This window comes from Gadus chalcogrammus, chromosome 23, assembly GCF_026213295.1.
Source record: "Gadus chalcogrammus isolate NIFS_2021 chromosome 23, NIFS_Gcha_1.0, whole genome shotgun sequence".
Taxonomy (NCBI): Eukaryota; Metazoa; Chordata; class Actinopteri; order Gadiformes; family Gadidae; genus Gadus; species Gadus chalcogrammus.
The window spans coordinates 8169745-8185009 of record NC_079434.1 but is presented as its reverse complement, the minus strand read 5'-3'; the positions used below and the strand labels follow the sequence as shown (position 1 = coordinate 8185009).

The window sequence follows — 15265 nt, the reverse complement described above, 5'->3', positions numbered from 1 at the left end:
TTGTAGATTGCGAATAATATTTTTGAAATTGAAAGTCTCACTTTCACAACGATTTAGCGTGGGAGATGCCTTCTCAGGTTGACACAACCCGTCCTGTCATGACCATGTGATTCCCGGCAGATTCAAAGATCAGATCTGGTTAACATACACAACGCATGCTTCGTGGCCCTCGTCGTACTCCTTGCAGAACAAACGTGACCAATGCGCCTAGTACCCACACACTGCTTATCTTGGCTCCCAGCGTACATATGACCTTGACCTGACCAGAACTCCTGGAGGGCTCTCATTGGACGATAAAGGGAATTCCTGGCGTGCGAGGAGGCCAGTAGTATGAATCCGGCCAGGGAAAACAGTTTAGAGGAGATGGGTCTCTTGGACTGAGTGCATGGGAATCAGGGCTGTTGTACTGTGATCTCTCTGTGTAACATAGCAACCCTCAGTCTCTCTGCCAGAAGACTGGAACATCTGGGCTCCGTTCTCTTTCTTTCTTTCCTATCTGCTTCACTCTCTATTTCTTGTTTTCTGTCTCTCTCTTCTTCCTTTCTCCGCTCCCTCTCTTTCTCCCTAAATATAAGTCTTCTGGGGTTAAGCCCTGTCATTAACTATTTCACATTTGTTTACACACACACACACACACACACACACACACACACACACACACACACACACACACACACACACACACACACACACACACACACACACACACACACACACACACACACACACACACACACACACACACACACACACACACACACACACTATGCATGCAGAAAGGTATTTTGTGATCACAAATCAAGTTATTTTTGCCATTGGCTCGTGAAACACCTGCCTTCGACCAATCATTTATGCTTTTAATTTGATATGACCATGCACCTGAAAAGTATTTGTAAACCTGAAATACCAATGTACTTGCATCACTATTACAGAATTAGTCGAGTATTATTCCATCGTTTATCTCACACAATCTTCAGCCCAACCTGACAACGCCTACACTACCATGTGTGCATGGGTGGGTTGTGTCTGTATGCCGGTTGCTGTGTGTGTGGTGTCACTCTGCATGTTTTTTTTGGAGTGGTAAAGTTAAACCATCCGGCGTCTACATTCGTTATCCAAATCGGGGGGGCTTTTTGAAATTCTGCTTAAGACTTGTGTATCTAAGTCTGAAGGGAGAAGTAGTCAAGCAGGAATTTGAAATTCCTGGTTTACTGCCAGACATATAACTCATCTGTGCCGTGTTGCACGTTCTTCTGTAAATGTGTGACTCCCTAGCTCTTCCATCTCTCGCTGACCTCTAACCTCCTGCCCCTGACCCCCCCCCCCCCCCCAACCGCAAACATGGCAAAGAAGCCGGGGCCACGAAGGGTCATTGTAGTAGCAACAGAACACCAACCGCAATACATATCTATTTTCTGCTCATTGAAAGTTCATTGTTTTGGAATGAGGACACCGGAATGTTCTGACTATAGGACTGGGTGGGATTCCTCTGTGTATATTGATTGATTCTGTATTCGTAAAACAGTCACACATATATCTTCTTTATGTGCTGATCTTGTTTTGAAGTGTCTAATCAGACCATTCAGGCTGGGCGTCTGAAAGATGCAAGCCAATAAATTAAAAACTAACGTTCAACTACAAATTTTAAATCCAATTTAAATGAACAACTATTCTCTCTGGTATCAGTTTGATCATCTGAATCTCCAACTCTCTAACACTGCACCATTCTGCAAGCACTCAGCATCCTGCGACTCCCACTTCCCAATTGTATTTTTTTCCATTGTGGGCCAGGCGGGTCATAGTCCATAAGAGGTTCTTTAAATATTTTCTCTCCTCTCTGCTTGGTTGTCAGTCGGTGCTTGCAAGGCGGAAAGAATTCCATCGTCATGGTGACACCCGTGTTGACCCACGCCCATCCCTATATTGTAGAAGGCAGGCCGGAAACCTTGTGTGGAAGAGGTCCTATTTTACCTTGGTTCCTCCTTTCTCGAGCATGTGGTTGTGGAGGAGGATGGGGAAACGGGGGTGATGAGGACGAGGAGGAAGCAACATGCAGTTCCAGGTGTGACCTAGATCCTCCATTTGTTTTTGTCTTGGACGTGAGAAAATGTATCTGGAAATATTGTAAAACAACGATAAGTGTGTACGTGGCCAAAGAGAATAGAACACGCTGAACGTTTAAAAACCAGTCTGCGGAAGCTGAACCCAGCCAATCCAGTGCGACTTGACTTGAAACTGGCTGCCTGTTATGAAGTCAGTGCTCAGACAAGAGGAGAGATGAGAAGACTTGAGGCCTGTTGGTCTGGAATGGCTTTTCTCACTAAATGTCATTTCCATTTAAAGACAGGGAAAAAAGATTTTGCCTAGTTTGGGCATGCTTCTCAGTGTGTCTGGGACGTTATTTAAGTGACGAGTAAACAATAGACTATTCAGCTAGTTTTTTCCTTGAGGAATGTTGCCGGCAGGGAAATCACGGAAGAGATGATACAGAATAGTCGTGTAGAGGTGGATGAAGGCCAGTTGTGATGTCACTTCCATCTGTTTTCATGCAGTAGAGTAGCAGATCTGCTTGTGAGGCGGGCAGGCCTACACTTCTCCTTAGTTACTTCTCCTTGCCATACTTAATAGCCTTAAGTATTTCCAAATAATCTTTGGAATCAGTTTGTTTTGGGACAGCTCTGCTTAAATAGGTAAACATTCGAAAGCACTAAAGCCAGTTGTTTAGGAAATGGCGTTGCATATATTTTCAGCAGAAGCTTTTATCCAAAGCCTTTCAAGTGAGACTGAGAGCCTAACTTGTTGAAGTAAATTTGAAGTAAATATTACGTGCTGAAGGATCACAACTTGATAGTGCTGAGTAGTGATTGACCGATATATAATCGGCCGATATTTGCGTTTTTAAGTGTTTCGTATCGGCCGACTTCTTTTCTGGTATCTGACCTTTTTTTTTCTGCATGATTTATAGACAGTTCAATACATTTTTCAAATTTAGAAATTGTAACATTTGTTATCATCATTGTGTCATTTCTATGATGAAAATTGAGGGAGACTTAGCCTGGAAATCCAGACCCACGTCTAGAAAGCTGTAGGGTCTGGCAACGAGTAATGCAAATGACCCAACTCGAGAGGCTGCACCAAGCATGCATTTGAAAATATCAGAAGAATACAAGGGCTTTCGTATCCAGACCAATAGATAAGACTTTCCGTATCCGGTTGGTAAAACAGCAACGCTTTTGGCCCGCCTATATTGATACATCGATGTTATTGATACATTTTCTGGGCCAGGGGAGGCCCAGAATATACACAAGTATATTGCTCGTTCCTAGAGTGACTCGCTGAGCAAATTCAAATTGTGCTCTCGCAAGAACTCTGGATTTCCAGGGTAGTATCGGCTCAAGAAAATCGGTGTCGGTGTATCGGTTATCGGCTAAGGCTGATGAAAAAAAATCGGTATCGGCCCTAAAAAATCCATATCGGTCGAAGCCTGGTGCTGAGTATCTCTATTCTCTAGGAATCCAAACGCCTTCTTATAAATGAACAGTGAATATTGAGACTCATTAAAGAGATGGACAGGGGTTGCACTATCTTCGTCAGGGCATCCAACAGAGAACCTTTCAGCTAGGAGTCGAACCCCAATGTATACTGGTCACTGGTGACGGGATGGGCCATCGTTACTGGCGGGGTCAAACTGCGCGCAGTGTGAGGGTTTGCTAAATAAGGAACCTACTTCATGTCATGCTTTCGTAACAAATGAACAGGAAGGATGTAACCCCTCCCCCAAGCCCAAGGTCGCCTTCTCACTTCCCTTTTTTGGCCAGCTGGTATGGGTGGTGCCCTCTGATAAGGAGGAGCTGGGATGCCTTGACCCAACTTGAGCTTCAGTGCATCTGTGTCAGCTCTCTTGTTTTGGAAAGATGCCCTTTGTTGCCGTGATAAATGGACATCTCTATTTTTAAATGCGTTTCTGAAAATGCCCACTTCTACACTGCCACTATTGTGCAACCACCATGACCAGTATAAAAGGTCAGTGTCCATATAAGGCCGCTAAGCTGTTCAAAGCTTCTGAGACCATCTCTTAGAAGTGTAAGGCTAGCCTCTGAATAAGATACATTATCTTGGTTGCTGGTAGATGTGTGCTATATTTATTGATGGATTGAGACAGACTTTGATATTGAATGTACACCGATGGTTTAACTTTAACAATCCAAAAAGATTAGATTTCTACATGCATTTGTGTCACATAAATACATGATCTTGCAAATTACGTCACAGTACAGTGTTTTGCTCAAGAGCGTAATGCCCCAATGTGTGGAGATGAGGTAATCAAAGATCCTATTTTTTTGAGGGAAAATCTGCACCAAATGGAGAAGGAAACAGCTGTCAACAGAAATTATTGCTGCCTCTTTTCAAACAATTGCGGCCTTAAGTGGGTCACACAGCATTCATGAAGCACTGCATAGCGTCACTTCAAAGATAGGACAACGATAAGAAGCGTTTAGGCAAAACAACCAAATTGAATGTTTTGTTCTTCAGACTTTTGCTAAAGTGTGACTCCCATCAACTTATTCGCTTTGAGCACAGCTTTGGATCAGATACATTACATAGAATACATTTTGATATAGGTTGGCCTAGATATCGGTGTATTAATAATAAGCAGGTCCTGCATTACATCTTGAATCAGTTTCAGAAAGAGTGCCATCTAATGGTAGCTTTTTAATCAATCATTTAAAAAAAAAAACTTTTTAATAAAAAACGTTAAGATACAAAGGACACTTTGTAATCCTATAGAAGGGTTTTGTCTTTTTTGTTCGGTTGAGTCCCATCTTATTCTGAAGAAAGGCACAGTAGGTTTCTGGCGGCCAAGCTGAAGGAGATCACAGGCTCAGCAGGGTCCTGAAGGAGAAAGCTCTTCAATGGTTTAAGCAGTCGATTGGCATAATTCTTTTTACATGTTTTGTTTGCAGTATAGTCTAGGAACACTTGCTTTGAAAAATAAAGTTTTGAAAAATACATCTAGTATATACCATAAGAAAGAATACACATTGCTATCACATTTGTATGATATTTTATACATTTGTGCATTCATCTTCCAAAAGGTATATAAATAATGCAAGATGGATCTCATGTACATATCTCTCCTCTTGCGTCATTTGTTTCTCAATTCTGCATGAAGTATTTACACAACTTAAGTGTGTGTACAATACATCTGGAACACACTGCACACGTGTATCAGGCTACCATTGGCTCTCAGAGAAGAACAGTTATATTCTGTACATGTACAGTACATAAGAGAGAAGTCTGCAAATGGCATAGTACATATAAGAGAAGACGGTAGTCTCTAAGAGATATGAGTGTAGTGAGTGTACAGTACAATGCTGAGAAAAAGGTTGACGGTATCTTATAGAAGAGAGCACACACTATAAGGGAGTACAGTACAAAAGAGATATGACATCACTGTTTGAAATAGTACATAGTAGAAGAGTATCTGAGCTGAAGAAGTACATAAGCCACCAGAGTACAGGGAAGAGTACAGTGGGGTTCACTAAAGGACCAGTATCCCTGGCGATCCAGATCTCCGCAGTATGAATAGAATCCTCTGTTGGCTTCTTCCCTGCTTGGAGGGGGCACTCGCTCCTTCTTCTTTATGAACTGGACTTGGCTGCTCTCTTAAGGAGACGTTGAAGGGTGGGGGGTAGATATTCCAGACCACCTCTGATACCAGCTAGGGGAGGAGGTCTGCCCTGTCCTCTAGAGCACACACGCACACAAAAACCTGCACACACACTGCCACTGTGTGTGTGTGTGTGTGTGTGTGTGTGTGTGTGTGTGGCATTTGGCCGTTTCCCAAGAGTAGTTTCATTAAGCAAAATGCCCTTCTCGCTTTCTTTCTCTCTTAAGACATTTCTTTTTGGCCCTGGAGTCTGGGAGTGAATTCCCAGGGAGGAGAAGAAGTGTTGGCAACAAGTGAGGCTGCACAGGGCTTCTCTGACAGCTGGGAACCGGGCATGAACCCTGGAGCATACAAACTGTCATCCGTTATGTAAGGGAGGCAGGATAGTCTCGTTGTAAGGGGGTTCCACTCCGAGCCGAAATGCTCCTGGGTCCAAACGGTTAAAAGGTTGCTGTGGTTAAAATGACTAAATGCTTTGGTTGGCTTCTCTTCCTCTCTCTCGTTTTAATGTGGTGGATAACTAATGATTCTTAATCTGTTGAATGAGAGCATGACCTGGAGAATGAGTGGTGTGGATGCATTTGAAAAGCAGAAAGAGTGCAGAACATGTTCAGCCATTGAATGCCTTCTAGTAGGTCTGTGTTCCTCGCATACACTTTGTAGCCAAAGTGTGTATATTTCTAACAATCCTAACAAATCCTAATGACTGGGGGTAGCATAGCACGTAATTACCACCCCGGGATCCTCACAGCGCAGCCTCTGGTTCGCACCATGATCTTACCAGTAACATTAAGACCCTTGTAATCAAAAGCACCGCCGTGTTATTCTGTTATGTCCTCCAGCTGTAGCATGACGTGCTAGCCAACATCCCGGCAGGGGGGCCCCGGTGCATTAGTGGCTTCTGGTGTGCGACGATTCTGGGTGCGATCTCCAGTACCTGCAGCCTAACCTGTAAAGGCCACCTTTAGCAAGATGCCATAAAATAGTTGCTGTTATCCACATCCTCTTCACTGACTATCGTGGAGCCCTTTGTCCGTAGGACACAAAATCCCCTTGGCAGAAAAGAACACTTACCACTTGTGTGTTTTGATTCTTGAATGCGAGTTGATAATGTTTCCATGCGAGTGAGTTTTTTGTGAATCACAACGTCTACGGTGTTCTCCTGACAGACGGTGGACATCCACAAGGAGAAGGTGGCCCGGCGAGAGATCGGCATCCTGACCACCAATAAGAACACGGCGCGCACCCACAAGATCATCGCGCCGGCCAACATTGAGCGGCCCGTGCGCTACATCCGCAAGCCCATCGACTACAACGTGCTGGACGACGTGGGCCACGGGGTCAAGGTAGGGAGACGAGAGAGGGGGCTTCTCCGCAGTCCTATGTTCTGTTGGCTTTCAAATGTGAAGTTTGGTGAGCCCCTTTTTATATTGAGCTTATGGCTAACAAGTTTATGTTAGTCGTTTTTTCTGTAACCGGTTATCATATTGAAGTCATGTTCGACGTAGTTCTGTCAGTATTCTGTGAGCCTGGTTCGTATTAAAGTCCTGTGAGCATCCTTTACATGGAGGTTCTGTTAGCTGTTTTCATATTGAACTTTGGTTGGCCTTGTTTTGGCCCTTTCCCGCGGGATTCAAGGTGTTCACAAACGCTATGTCATTCTGTATTTGCGCCCCCCACCGACTGATACACGGGTTCTTTCTGGTGTTATTTCTTAATGTCTCCGTCTACCCACACATGCTCTATCTCCCTCCAGGGGTGATCCTCTCCGTTTCTCTCTCCCTCTCTCCACCTTGATGTCTTTTTGGTTCTCTCTTTCTTCAGCTCCTTTTGTCTATCTATCTCTCGCTCTCTCTCTCTCTCTACCCAGCTCTCTCTCTCTCTCTCTCTCGCTCTACCCAGCTCTCTCTCTCTCGCTCTACCCAGCTCTCTCTCTCACTCTACCCAGCTCTCTCTCTCGCTCTACCCATCTCTCCATCTCCCCTCTCTTCCTCTCTTCAACCTGAGATCTTTGTCTCTCTACCCCTGGGGGGAGTGCTATCAGTGTGTGGCTCTGTGACGGCATTACATCATACTCTCTCTAAACGTCTCTATTCTGGGTGCTATGGGGAGAGTGTGAAGGGAGCAGAGGAGCAAGTGAGATGTTTTTAAAAGGAACTCATGCCCGACCCTTCCCTCATAATCACATTCTCTGGTCCTGTTGAATCCGTTGGGGGCAAGTGGTAACTTTGTACTGGTCCGACTGAACAACCAGATGCCAATAGCAAATCCTGTAAAGCTTAATGTTTTATCTCGACATTTACCACTAGTGATAAAACGACCAAACTTTGTTTGACATTAAGTAATAAAACTACCAAACTTTGTTTGACATTAAGTAATAAAACTACCAAACTTTCTAAAGATTTAAACTGATGTTAGGCTACACAAGCTAGTCGTAATTGAGGTCGCCATGGGAACACTGTTAACAGCATTGCATCCCATTGGCCGGAACACTTTCACAGCCACTCCCCATACCTTCTGACTTGCCCCAAGGGTTCCGTCTTCTCTTATCAATCAGCCAATCAATGGCAATCAACCGGCGGATTGGATTAGGGGACAGCCATTATAGAACCATTGATGTAGCAGCATTGAGGGCATTCTCTATGCACTGCTGCGACTGAGCTCTGTAATGCTAGCTGTTGGAAGGAAGGTATGACCCAAAGAGACCTTGAAGGCAGTTGGAGCATAGGCGACTTGTTAATACAAGTATGAATCATTCTTTTATAAATTAAAAAAAGGGAGAAAAAATATTATTTACATTTTTTACCGTGCGACTTTATCTCAAAGTTGAATATGTTAATGTTTAAATTGATATAAATCATTGTAGCCATACTACAGATTGCAGAGAATACTGATGTTGCGATAACGATGTAAGCGCAACAGTAATAATAGTGCAGTTCCTCAGCATCCCAGGAATTACGTAACTATGGACTGTGATGACGTCATGCATAGCATGTCCCATAGTACATGTCCCTGTCCGATTACCGATGTATCGCATCCCTCTGACAGAATCTATTGTCGGGATGATGGGATTCCTGCGTACGTTTTGTTGGGATGTAATCCCCCTGGATTTAATCTGCCAACGCCTGCATAGATGTTCAATATAGCCTCGCTAGCGAATGAATGATGCATCAGTGGGCCGATGTACGCACGCACGCACACACGCATAGACACAGCAGTGGATCCATCACAATTAAGGGATGAAATCGATACTCGACATCAATAGTTCATATTAATTCATAGTACACCCTCGGTTCATGCTTGACTTTGTCATGATTAACCTGTGGTAAATGGCCATTCAAATCTTATGTATGGGCGTTGTTTAACTGTGAAACTCGCATCATCTGCGTGGCTGGGTTTTCATTGGTTTTCACTTCACACAACATATACTGCTCTCTCTGGGTTAGTGTGTTTGCATGTGTGCGTGCAACTCTGTAAAAGTGCAATACATCGAACATGCATGCATCTTTCATCTGAACAAAGTGTGTGTGTTTGTGTGAGTACGCGCAAAAAATGAAAGCGTGGAATGCAGAAACGCAGCCAAGCTACAATGCACATGCTTGCATTATTGAGCTTCAACACTGTATTCACGCTGCTGATGTTGGTGTCCACGCTACAGACGGGAGACAAGGCCTCTGGTATTATAAGAGTCTTAAAGAGGGGCTTAATGAAGGCGATTTTTGCTCATTAATACCCCAGCCTCTGGTAAAGGGACGGCTCCTCCGTTGACTCCTACTGATGCCAGAATTAAACACATACAGATGGACTGGGCTCAGGCACGCCCTGTTGATTCACCAAGGCATACGGTCCCTGCATGCTTGCCGTACATGCATACTATGAGGCAATGGGTTGACATCATCTTTGACGTACTTATTATTTCTTAAAAGCCCAGTTGCAATGATATTCATCCATTTATTTGTTTTGGTATTAGGAATAATATCGAACTGTTGACACGATTTGCTTGAAAAATAAAATATCCCCACTAGCACTAGAGATAGTCATGTGATGTTTGGAGAACGAAGCCTTACAGAGCTGATAACAAACTCATGTCTACATCTAAGAGCTGCTGTTGGTAAATGTGTTTCCTGCACCACACCAGCTGTGCCATAGGTTTCTGGTGAGAGGAGCCCGGGCAACAGACTGAGGACTCTGTGTCCCGGCCTAGATTGCAAATTGAATTGTGTCTAAATCTGATAAATCTGAGCTCATAGGCTCCTGAAAGGACAAGAGCCAGCCCCCACTCTCTGTGAAATCTGTTTTATAACCAAAGACTCTGACATCTACTCACAGATAATACATTGTTAGATAGATACAGTTGATATTTAGGAACGTTAAGCTTTATGTTGATCTTAATAAGGCTTGTTTGTCCGATTTGTTTGAAGCTAAACTAATAAATTGAATACAATGAAATCAATGGTTGCTCTTTGTTCATATAGCAGCAAGTGAACTAGCTGTTTTTACAATAACCAAATGCAATCAAAATAATCATCGATCTTGTTTAGATTTATGCACCATAGTTTACCTTAGTTTGACCACCTATAACATAATACTTAAAGTTATAAACCAAGTTTATAAGAAAGTGTTACAAACTAGTATTATTACTAGTGTAGTGCTGTGGTCTCTAGTGTAGTCTGTGTGGTCATACTACAGGACTCTGTACTACAGTACTTACTCTTAACAGGGACTATATTATTGATGAGCTGTTAGTCTCTGAGTGGGTGTCCCTCATGTTAGAGGTCAAAGCTCTACTTTCGCTCTGAGATTCTGATAACGGTCACTTTTCAGCCCTATTCCTGCCAAAGTAGTACGACGCGATGAACAGAACCAGGCTTTCACACCCAGAAACCACAAAGACGGCAGCTTACGTTTTCTTTTTTTCTTCTTTCTTTTTTTTTAAATAAAGCCAAGATGCTAGGTGCTAGACAGTTCCAGAGACCAGGAAAATTAAGATTTCTTTTAATACCCTTCTCAAGGGATGGTTATCCCGCCCAGAGACCAGTGATGCATCCTGTCTATTTTTCAACAGTGTGTGGCTCCGGGCGTGGGTGGGTGTGGTCAGACTGTTGCCAAGGGAACTACCTTGCTGTATAACTTGTAAACACTGACCTGCCGGAGTCTTGCTCTGTGTTCACACAGTGTAAATCTCTCTCTCTCTCTCTCTCTCTCGCTCTCGCTCTGTCTTCGTCCGACTCTTGCAGTCTCTCTCTCCAGCTGTCCCTCTCTCTCTCTCTTGTTTTCCCTATCTCATGTTCAATCTGTGTCTGTCCTTATTTAACTTATCCTCTGACACTTCCATTTTGACATGCCCTTTTTATGTGTGTGTCTCTCTCCCTTGTTTTTGTTGCTCGCCCACGCTAAGTGGCTAAAAGCCAAGGTAAGCCGGCTAGGTCACATGACCTATTGTATCATAGTACCCCGCCCCTAACCCAACCCACAACCTTCCCACCTCCATACCCTCCTATAGCAATCCTTCCTGTAAGTGTGGATCTTGTAGTTTTTGTGTCACCTCCTCCTGATCCTTGTAGTCTAAAATCCAACCAAATAGATGTAATTTAAGTTTTAACAATCCCTGTGAATCTGTCATCCTTTACATGTTTTGGATGTCCGTCTCTATATTGTTATATTTATGTTTGTCATGTTTGTCTTTTTTGGTTGCCTGTATATTTATTTGTTTATCTTCTGTCCATGACGGTCTCTCAGATTAGCTATGGTTCTCTTAATGAGTTCAAAAAACAAACATTTGCATTTATAGAGACTTTTTGTTATTAATGCATAATTTAAGTATTCTGAGTTTACTTGGAGTGTGTGTGTGCTTTCTGGGCCACCACAACAAGATGTGAAACACCATATTTACTTCTAGAAATCCCTTTTCCGATGTTAGCTTGGGGATTGTGTTAAAAAGTAAATACATAGTAAACAAAGTTCAATCTCAGATGATGTGCTAATTGCTTCAGGCAATTGCTAGCAGGCATGGACTTTTCACAGTTTCAGGATATGGCTTTATTAACACATAGCCTATCTGGGAAGACCAAAACATCTGTTGGATATCACACTTAATTCTTCCTGTTGTTTAGTACTTAACATTTGAGCATCAACTCACTGGTTCTGTGTTCCATTTATACCCCCTCAGCAACATGGAAACAATCAGCCAATCAGAGGTGGCGGAACTCTGTCGAGGACCAATCCCCCGACGCAGAAGCCCCCGAGCCCGCCCATGGCAGGGCGGGGCACCTTGGGGTAAGTTCCAACCACCGACACTGTCGGAATAGCAGAAAAACTATCGGTTGAAACAAAATCTCATTATTCGGATGCTCTTTGCCTATTGGTTGGAAATTGAGCCAATAGCATCACCTGATATGGGACTGGTTATGAATTACCAGTGCCAAAGCAAAAACCTGATCCTCCAATTTCCGCTCCAAGTGAAATATCATGAGTCGAGCTAACGGCAAACTGTCAGTTAACCGCATTGCAGTCTAACTTTCCAGTAAATGATGAATCAGTTTAAAAGCTCACGCAGATTCCTTTAGCCTGTGGAACCCCGACCAACGGCCTTGGGGTTTGATTCCCACCGCGGCCAGTCTGGAGTAATATGCAATGTATGCACTCGCTGTGTTTTAGGACGCTTTGGATTGAAGCATCCACAGAATGGAGACACTTATATTTCCTGTAATATCTAGATGCACCTTTCTTTCCCTTTTGGGGGCTTGGGTCATGTGGGTGCATAACATTTTGGCCTGTTATGCCCTTTGAGACTGTAATGGTGTTTAAGGGCTATAAGAATAACATTTAATTGAATCACTTTAAATTAAACCCAGTATTAAATGGGGGCGGTTTTAGTCTATTATATTTGAAGTAATTCACCCGTCACCTTGTGGTCGATGTTTTGCTGACAGGCGCAACGCGTCCTACAAGACCCTGGAGCCGGTGAAACCGCCAACGGTGCCCAACGACTATATGACCAGCCCCGCCCGGCTCAGCCACCAGAACAGCCCCGGCCGCACGGCCTCCGTCAACCAGAGGCAACGCACGCACAGGTACCTGCCGCCGCTCCCTCCTTCCACTAGGAACCGCAAACGCGTGAGAAACTACCCCCGCGAGGACAGTGTGCTCGCTGGTAATGACAGGGAAACCCTCTTGCCATCAGGGGCAGTATGCAAACAGGTACACAACCTATTGTGGATCCAGTTTTGTCACAATTTTTTTCTTCAAAAATGAGGTCCCCACATGTTCACACTCCTCCAAAAAGCACATGTTTTAATAGCTGCGTGGGACTCACTCACAGGCCTCCCAAAGCTCGTAGCTGATGTACAACTCTCAAGTGGAGGCGTGCAAACCTGCCCTTCCACTAACACTCTGGTATTCTCATCACACCAGGACCAGAGGAAGTAGCGCTTTCTGCCACCCTTTGTCCCCTGCATTAGCATTCAAGTACAATTAGAATTCAACCTGCTCCTCTGGTCTATTCTAACAAATACACACTCACTCAAAGCAGCGGGTTTACTAGCATCAATGTGTGCAGAAGCAGAGCTCTGAGATTATCCATCCTAGGATGTACACTTTGAGTCTCCTCATTTGGTTCAACTTAAAAACCTGAACCAAATGTGGCCAAGGAGGGTTCTGAGCCAAGCCGCAATCACTCAGCAGATGGTAATAGTGCTAAAAGCTTATGATATGAAGTACCGTTTGCAAATCTAAAACCAGTCGACGCCAGCACTCAAGTCCCTCAGGAGGCTAGTTTTCTTTCTGTTTTGTGTGGGGAAAGAAAATGGCAAATGACGCACTCTTTAATTCAGAGTTATGAGGAAGCGGACTTCTTCTCATTAGCTAAAAAGGCTTATAATGCTGAATCCCAATGGCTATAAATATTACATCACTTTTCATTTTCCCTGTTTTTTCTCTCCCTCTCCCATCTACTATGCACATAAAATAATTCTTATGGTGATTCTGGCAAGCTGTCATCTTGGATTGGAACCAGAGACTAAATGTTAATTTCAGTTAGTGGCTTTTATTTGACCAAATACATCGATAAAATAATCGCTGAAAATGCTGTGTTTTGATTACGTGAAGGTATACAAAAATCAAAGCTGTCACCCCCAAAATCTTTATTTTGGTAAGTTATTAAAGAGTCAACCGATCAGAGTCGAACCTCAAGGCCCAATCTTCAGCCCTTGATGTAAGCAAGGCAACTAACCCCCTCTGTACGAGCTGGGCGTTTCCCCTCGGCCCGACACAAAGCGGTGTGATTGGCCGCAGTGGGTCAGAGGATCGTAGACCATGTAGCGAGGGATGGAGAGTGTGAGAGAGGAATGCAAATAAGCAGATGACTGCAGGAAAAGTGGTTAAATCCCTCCACCTCCCTCTCTCTCCTTCAATGTGGGGATGGGTGTCCCCACATGGACCCAGAGTAACCCATCCCTCCTGTTCTCGTCAGCCCCACCCTATAGCCCCTCAGGCCCCAGGCTACGAGTGACATGGATCACAGGTTGAGAGAGGAGATATGCCCTGGGGGGGGGCAAATCTCTCTCTCTCACTCTCTCTCTCTCTCTCTCTCCTCTCTTCTCTCTTCTCTCTTCTCTCTTCTCTCTCTCTCTCGGTGTGTGGGTGTGTGTGTGTTCACTCAAACAGAAAGAATCAAGAGAGACAGGGTTAATGGGGTGTGGGGGGAGGAGGCGTGCGATGACTTCACAGGAAGGATTCCTTTACAGAGATGAGGAGAGTGGGGGGGGGGGAGGATGGAGGGAGAAAGGGGGGAAGGGATCAGTTTATATCAGGGATGCAGAAGACGTGCAAGGGATCAGTTTATATCAGGGATGCAGAAGACGTGCCTGGTGGTGGGGGGGGGGGGGGGGTGCACAGAGGAAGGCCGAGGGATCCAGAAGGGGTAGAGAGAGAGGTCAATTTTGGTGAGGCTGTAGTACTTTCTGCCCTCGGCGATGATGTGTCGGATTGGGTTTTCACTTGACTTATCTCACTTCTAGAAGATTTCAATTTCGTTACTTCTGTGCCACTCCTTAAAGTGGCCTGAGATCAGCCCTATAGAATACAGGAGATGGTGGTGATGCAGTGCCAACTGTAGCATTAGCATTAGTGCTGTAGCATTAGCACCGCTAACAGTCTCTGCAATGAACCCCATTGATCATCTATCTGTCTGTCTCTCTCTCCCTCTCTCTAGCGCTCTCTCTTACTCTTACTTTCGGTCGCTTTCTCTCTCTCTCTCGCCCTCTCTCTTACTCTCTCATATTGTCTAATCAGTTTCATGGGTAACCAATGTTTATATTGCCACATCAAGTGAATAATACAATAGAAAGCAACTAACCAAACTGTCTTTCCCTCTCTCTCTTTTCCCTGTTCTCCCCTACCTCTCTCGCCCTGCAGCGGGAGCAGTGGGGGCAGCAGCAGCAGAGAGAACAGCGGCAGCAGCCTGCCCATCGCCGTGCCAACGCCCTCCATCCCCAACTCTGGACCAGGTGAGAGCTAAGACGATGACTGGTTTGGAATATTTTTAACAAACAATTTAGCCTTTACTTTACCCTTGCAAATTGACTCATGTATTTA

The 15265-nt window shown here is 44.3% G+C and overlaps 1 protein-coding gene across 5 annotated transcripts in view; it reads left to right on the top strand.

The window, feature by feature from the left end:
• Window positions 1-15265, top strand: part of abi1a (abl-interactor 1a) — a 40276-nt gene that overhangs the window by 15494 nt on the left and 9517 nt on the right. For 3 of the 5 annotated variants that reach the window (XM_056584453.1, XM_056584451.1, XM_056584450.1), the window contains exons 3-7: window positions 6841-7017; window positions 11070-11084; window positions 11841-11947; window positions 12604-12744; window positions 15086-15177. In XM_056584453.1, coding sequence (XP_056440428.1) covers window positions 6841-7017; window positions 11070-11084; window positions 11841-11947; window positions 12604-12744; window positions 15086-15177 — 532 coding nt within the window. The remainder of the gene's footprint in view (window positions 1-6840; window positions 7018-11069; window positions 11085-11840; window positions 11948-12603; window positions 12745-15085; window positions 15178-15265) is intronic. The other 2 variants (XM_056584455.1, XM_056584452.1) reach the window with 1 other exon arrangement.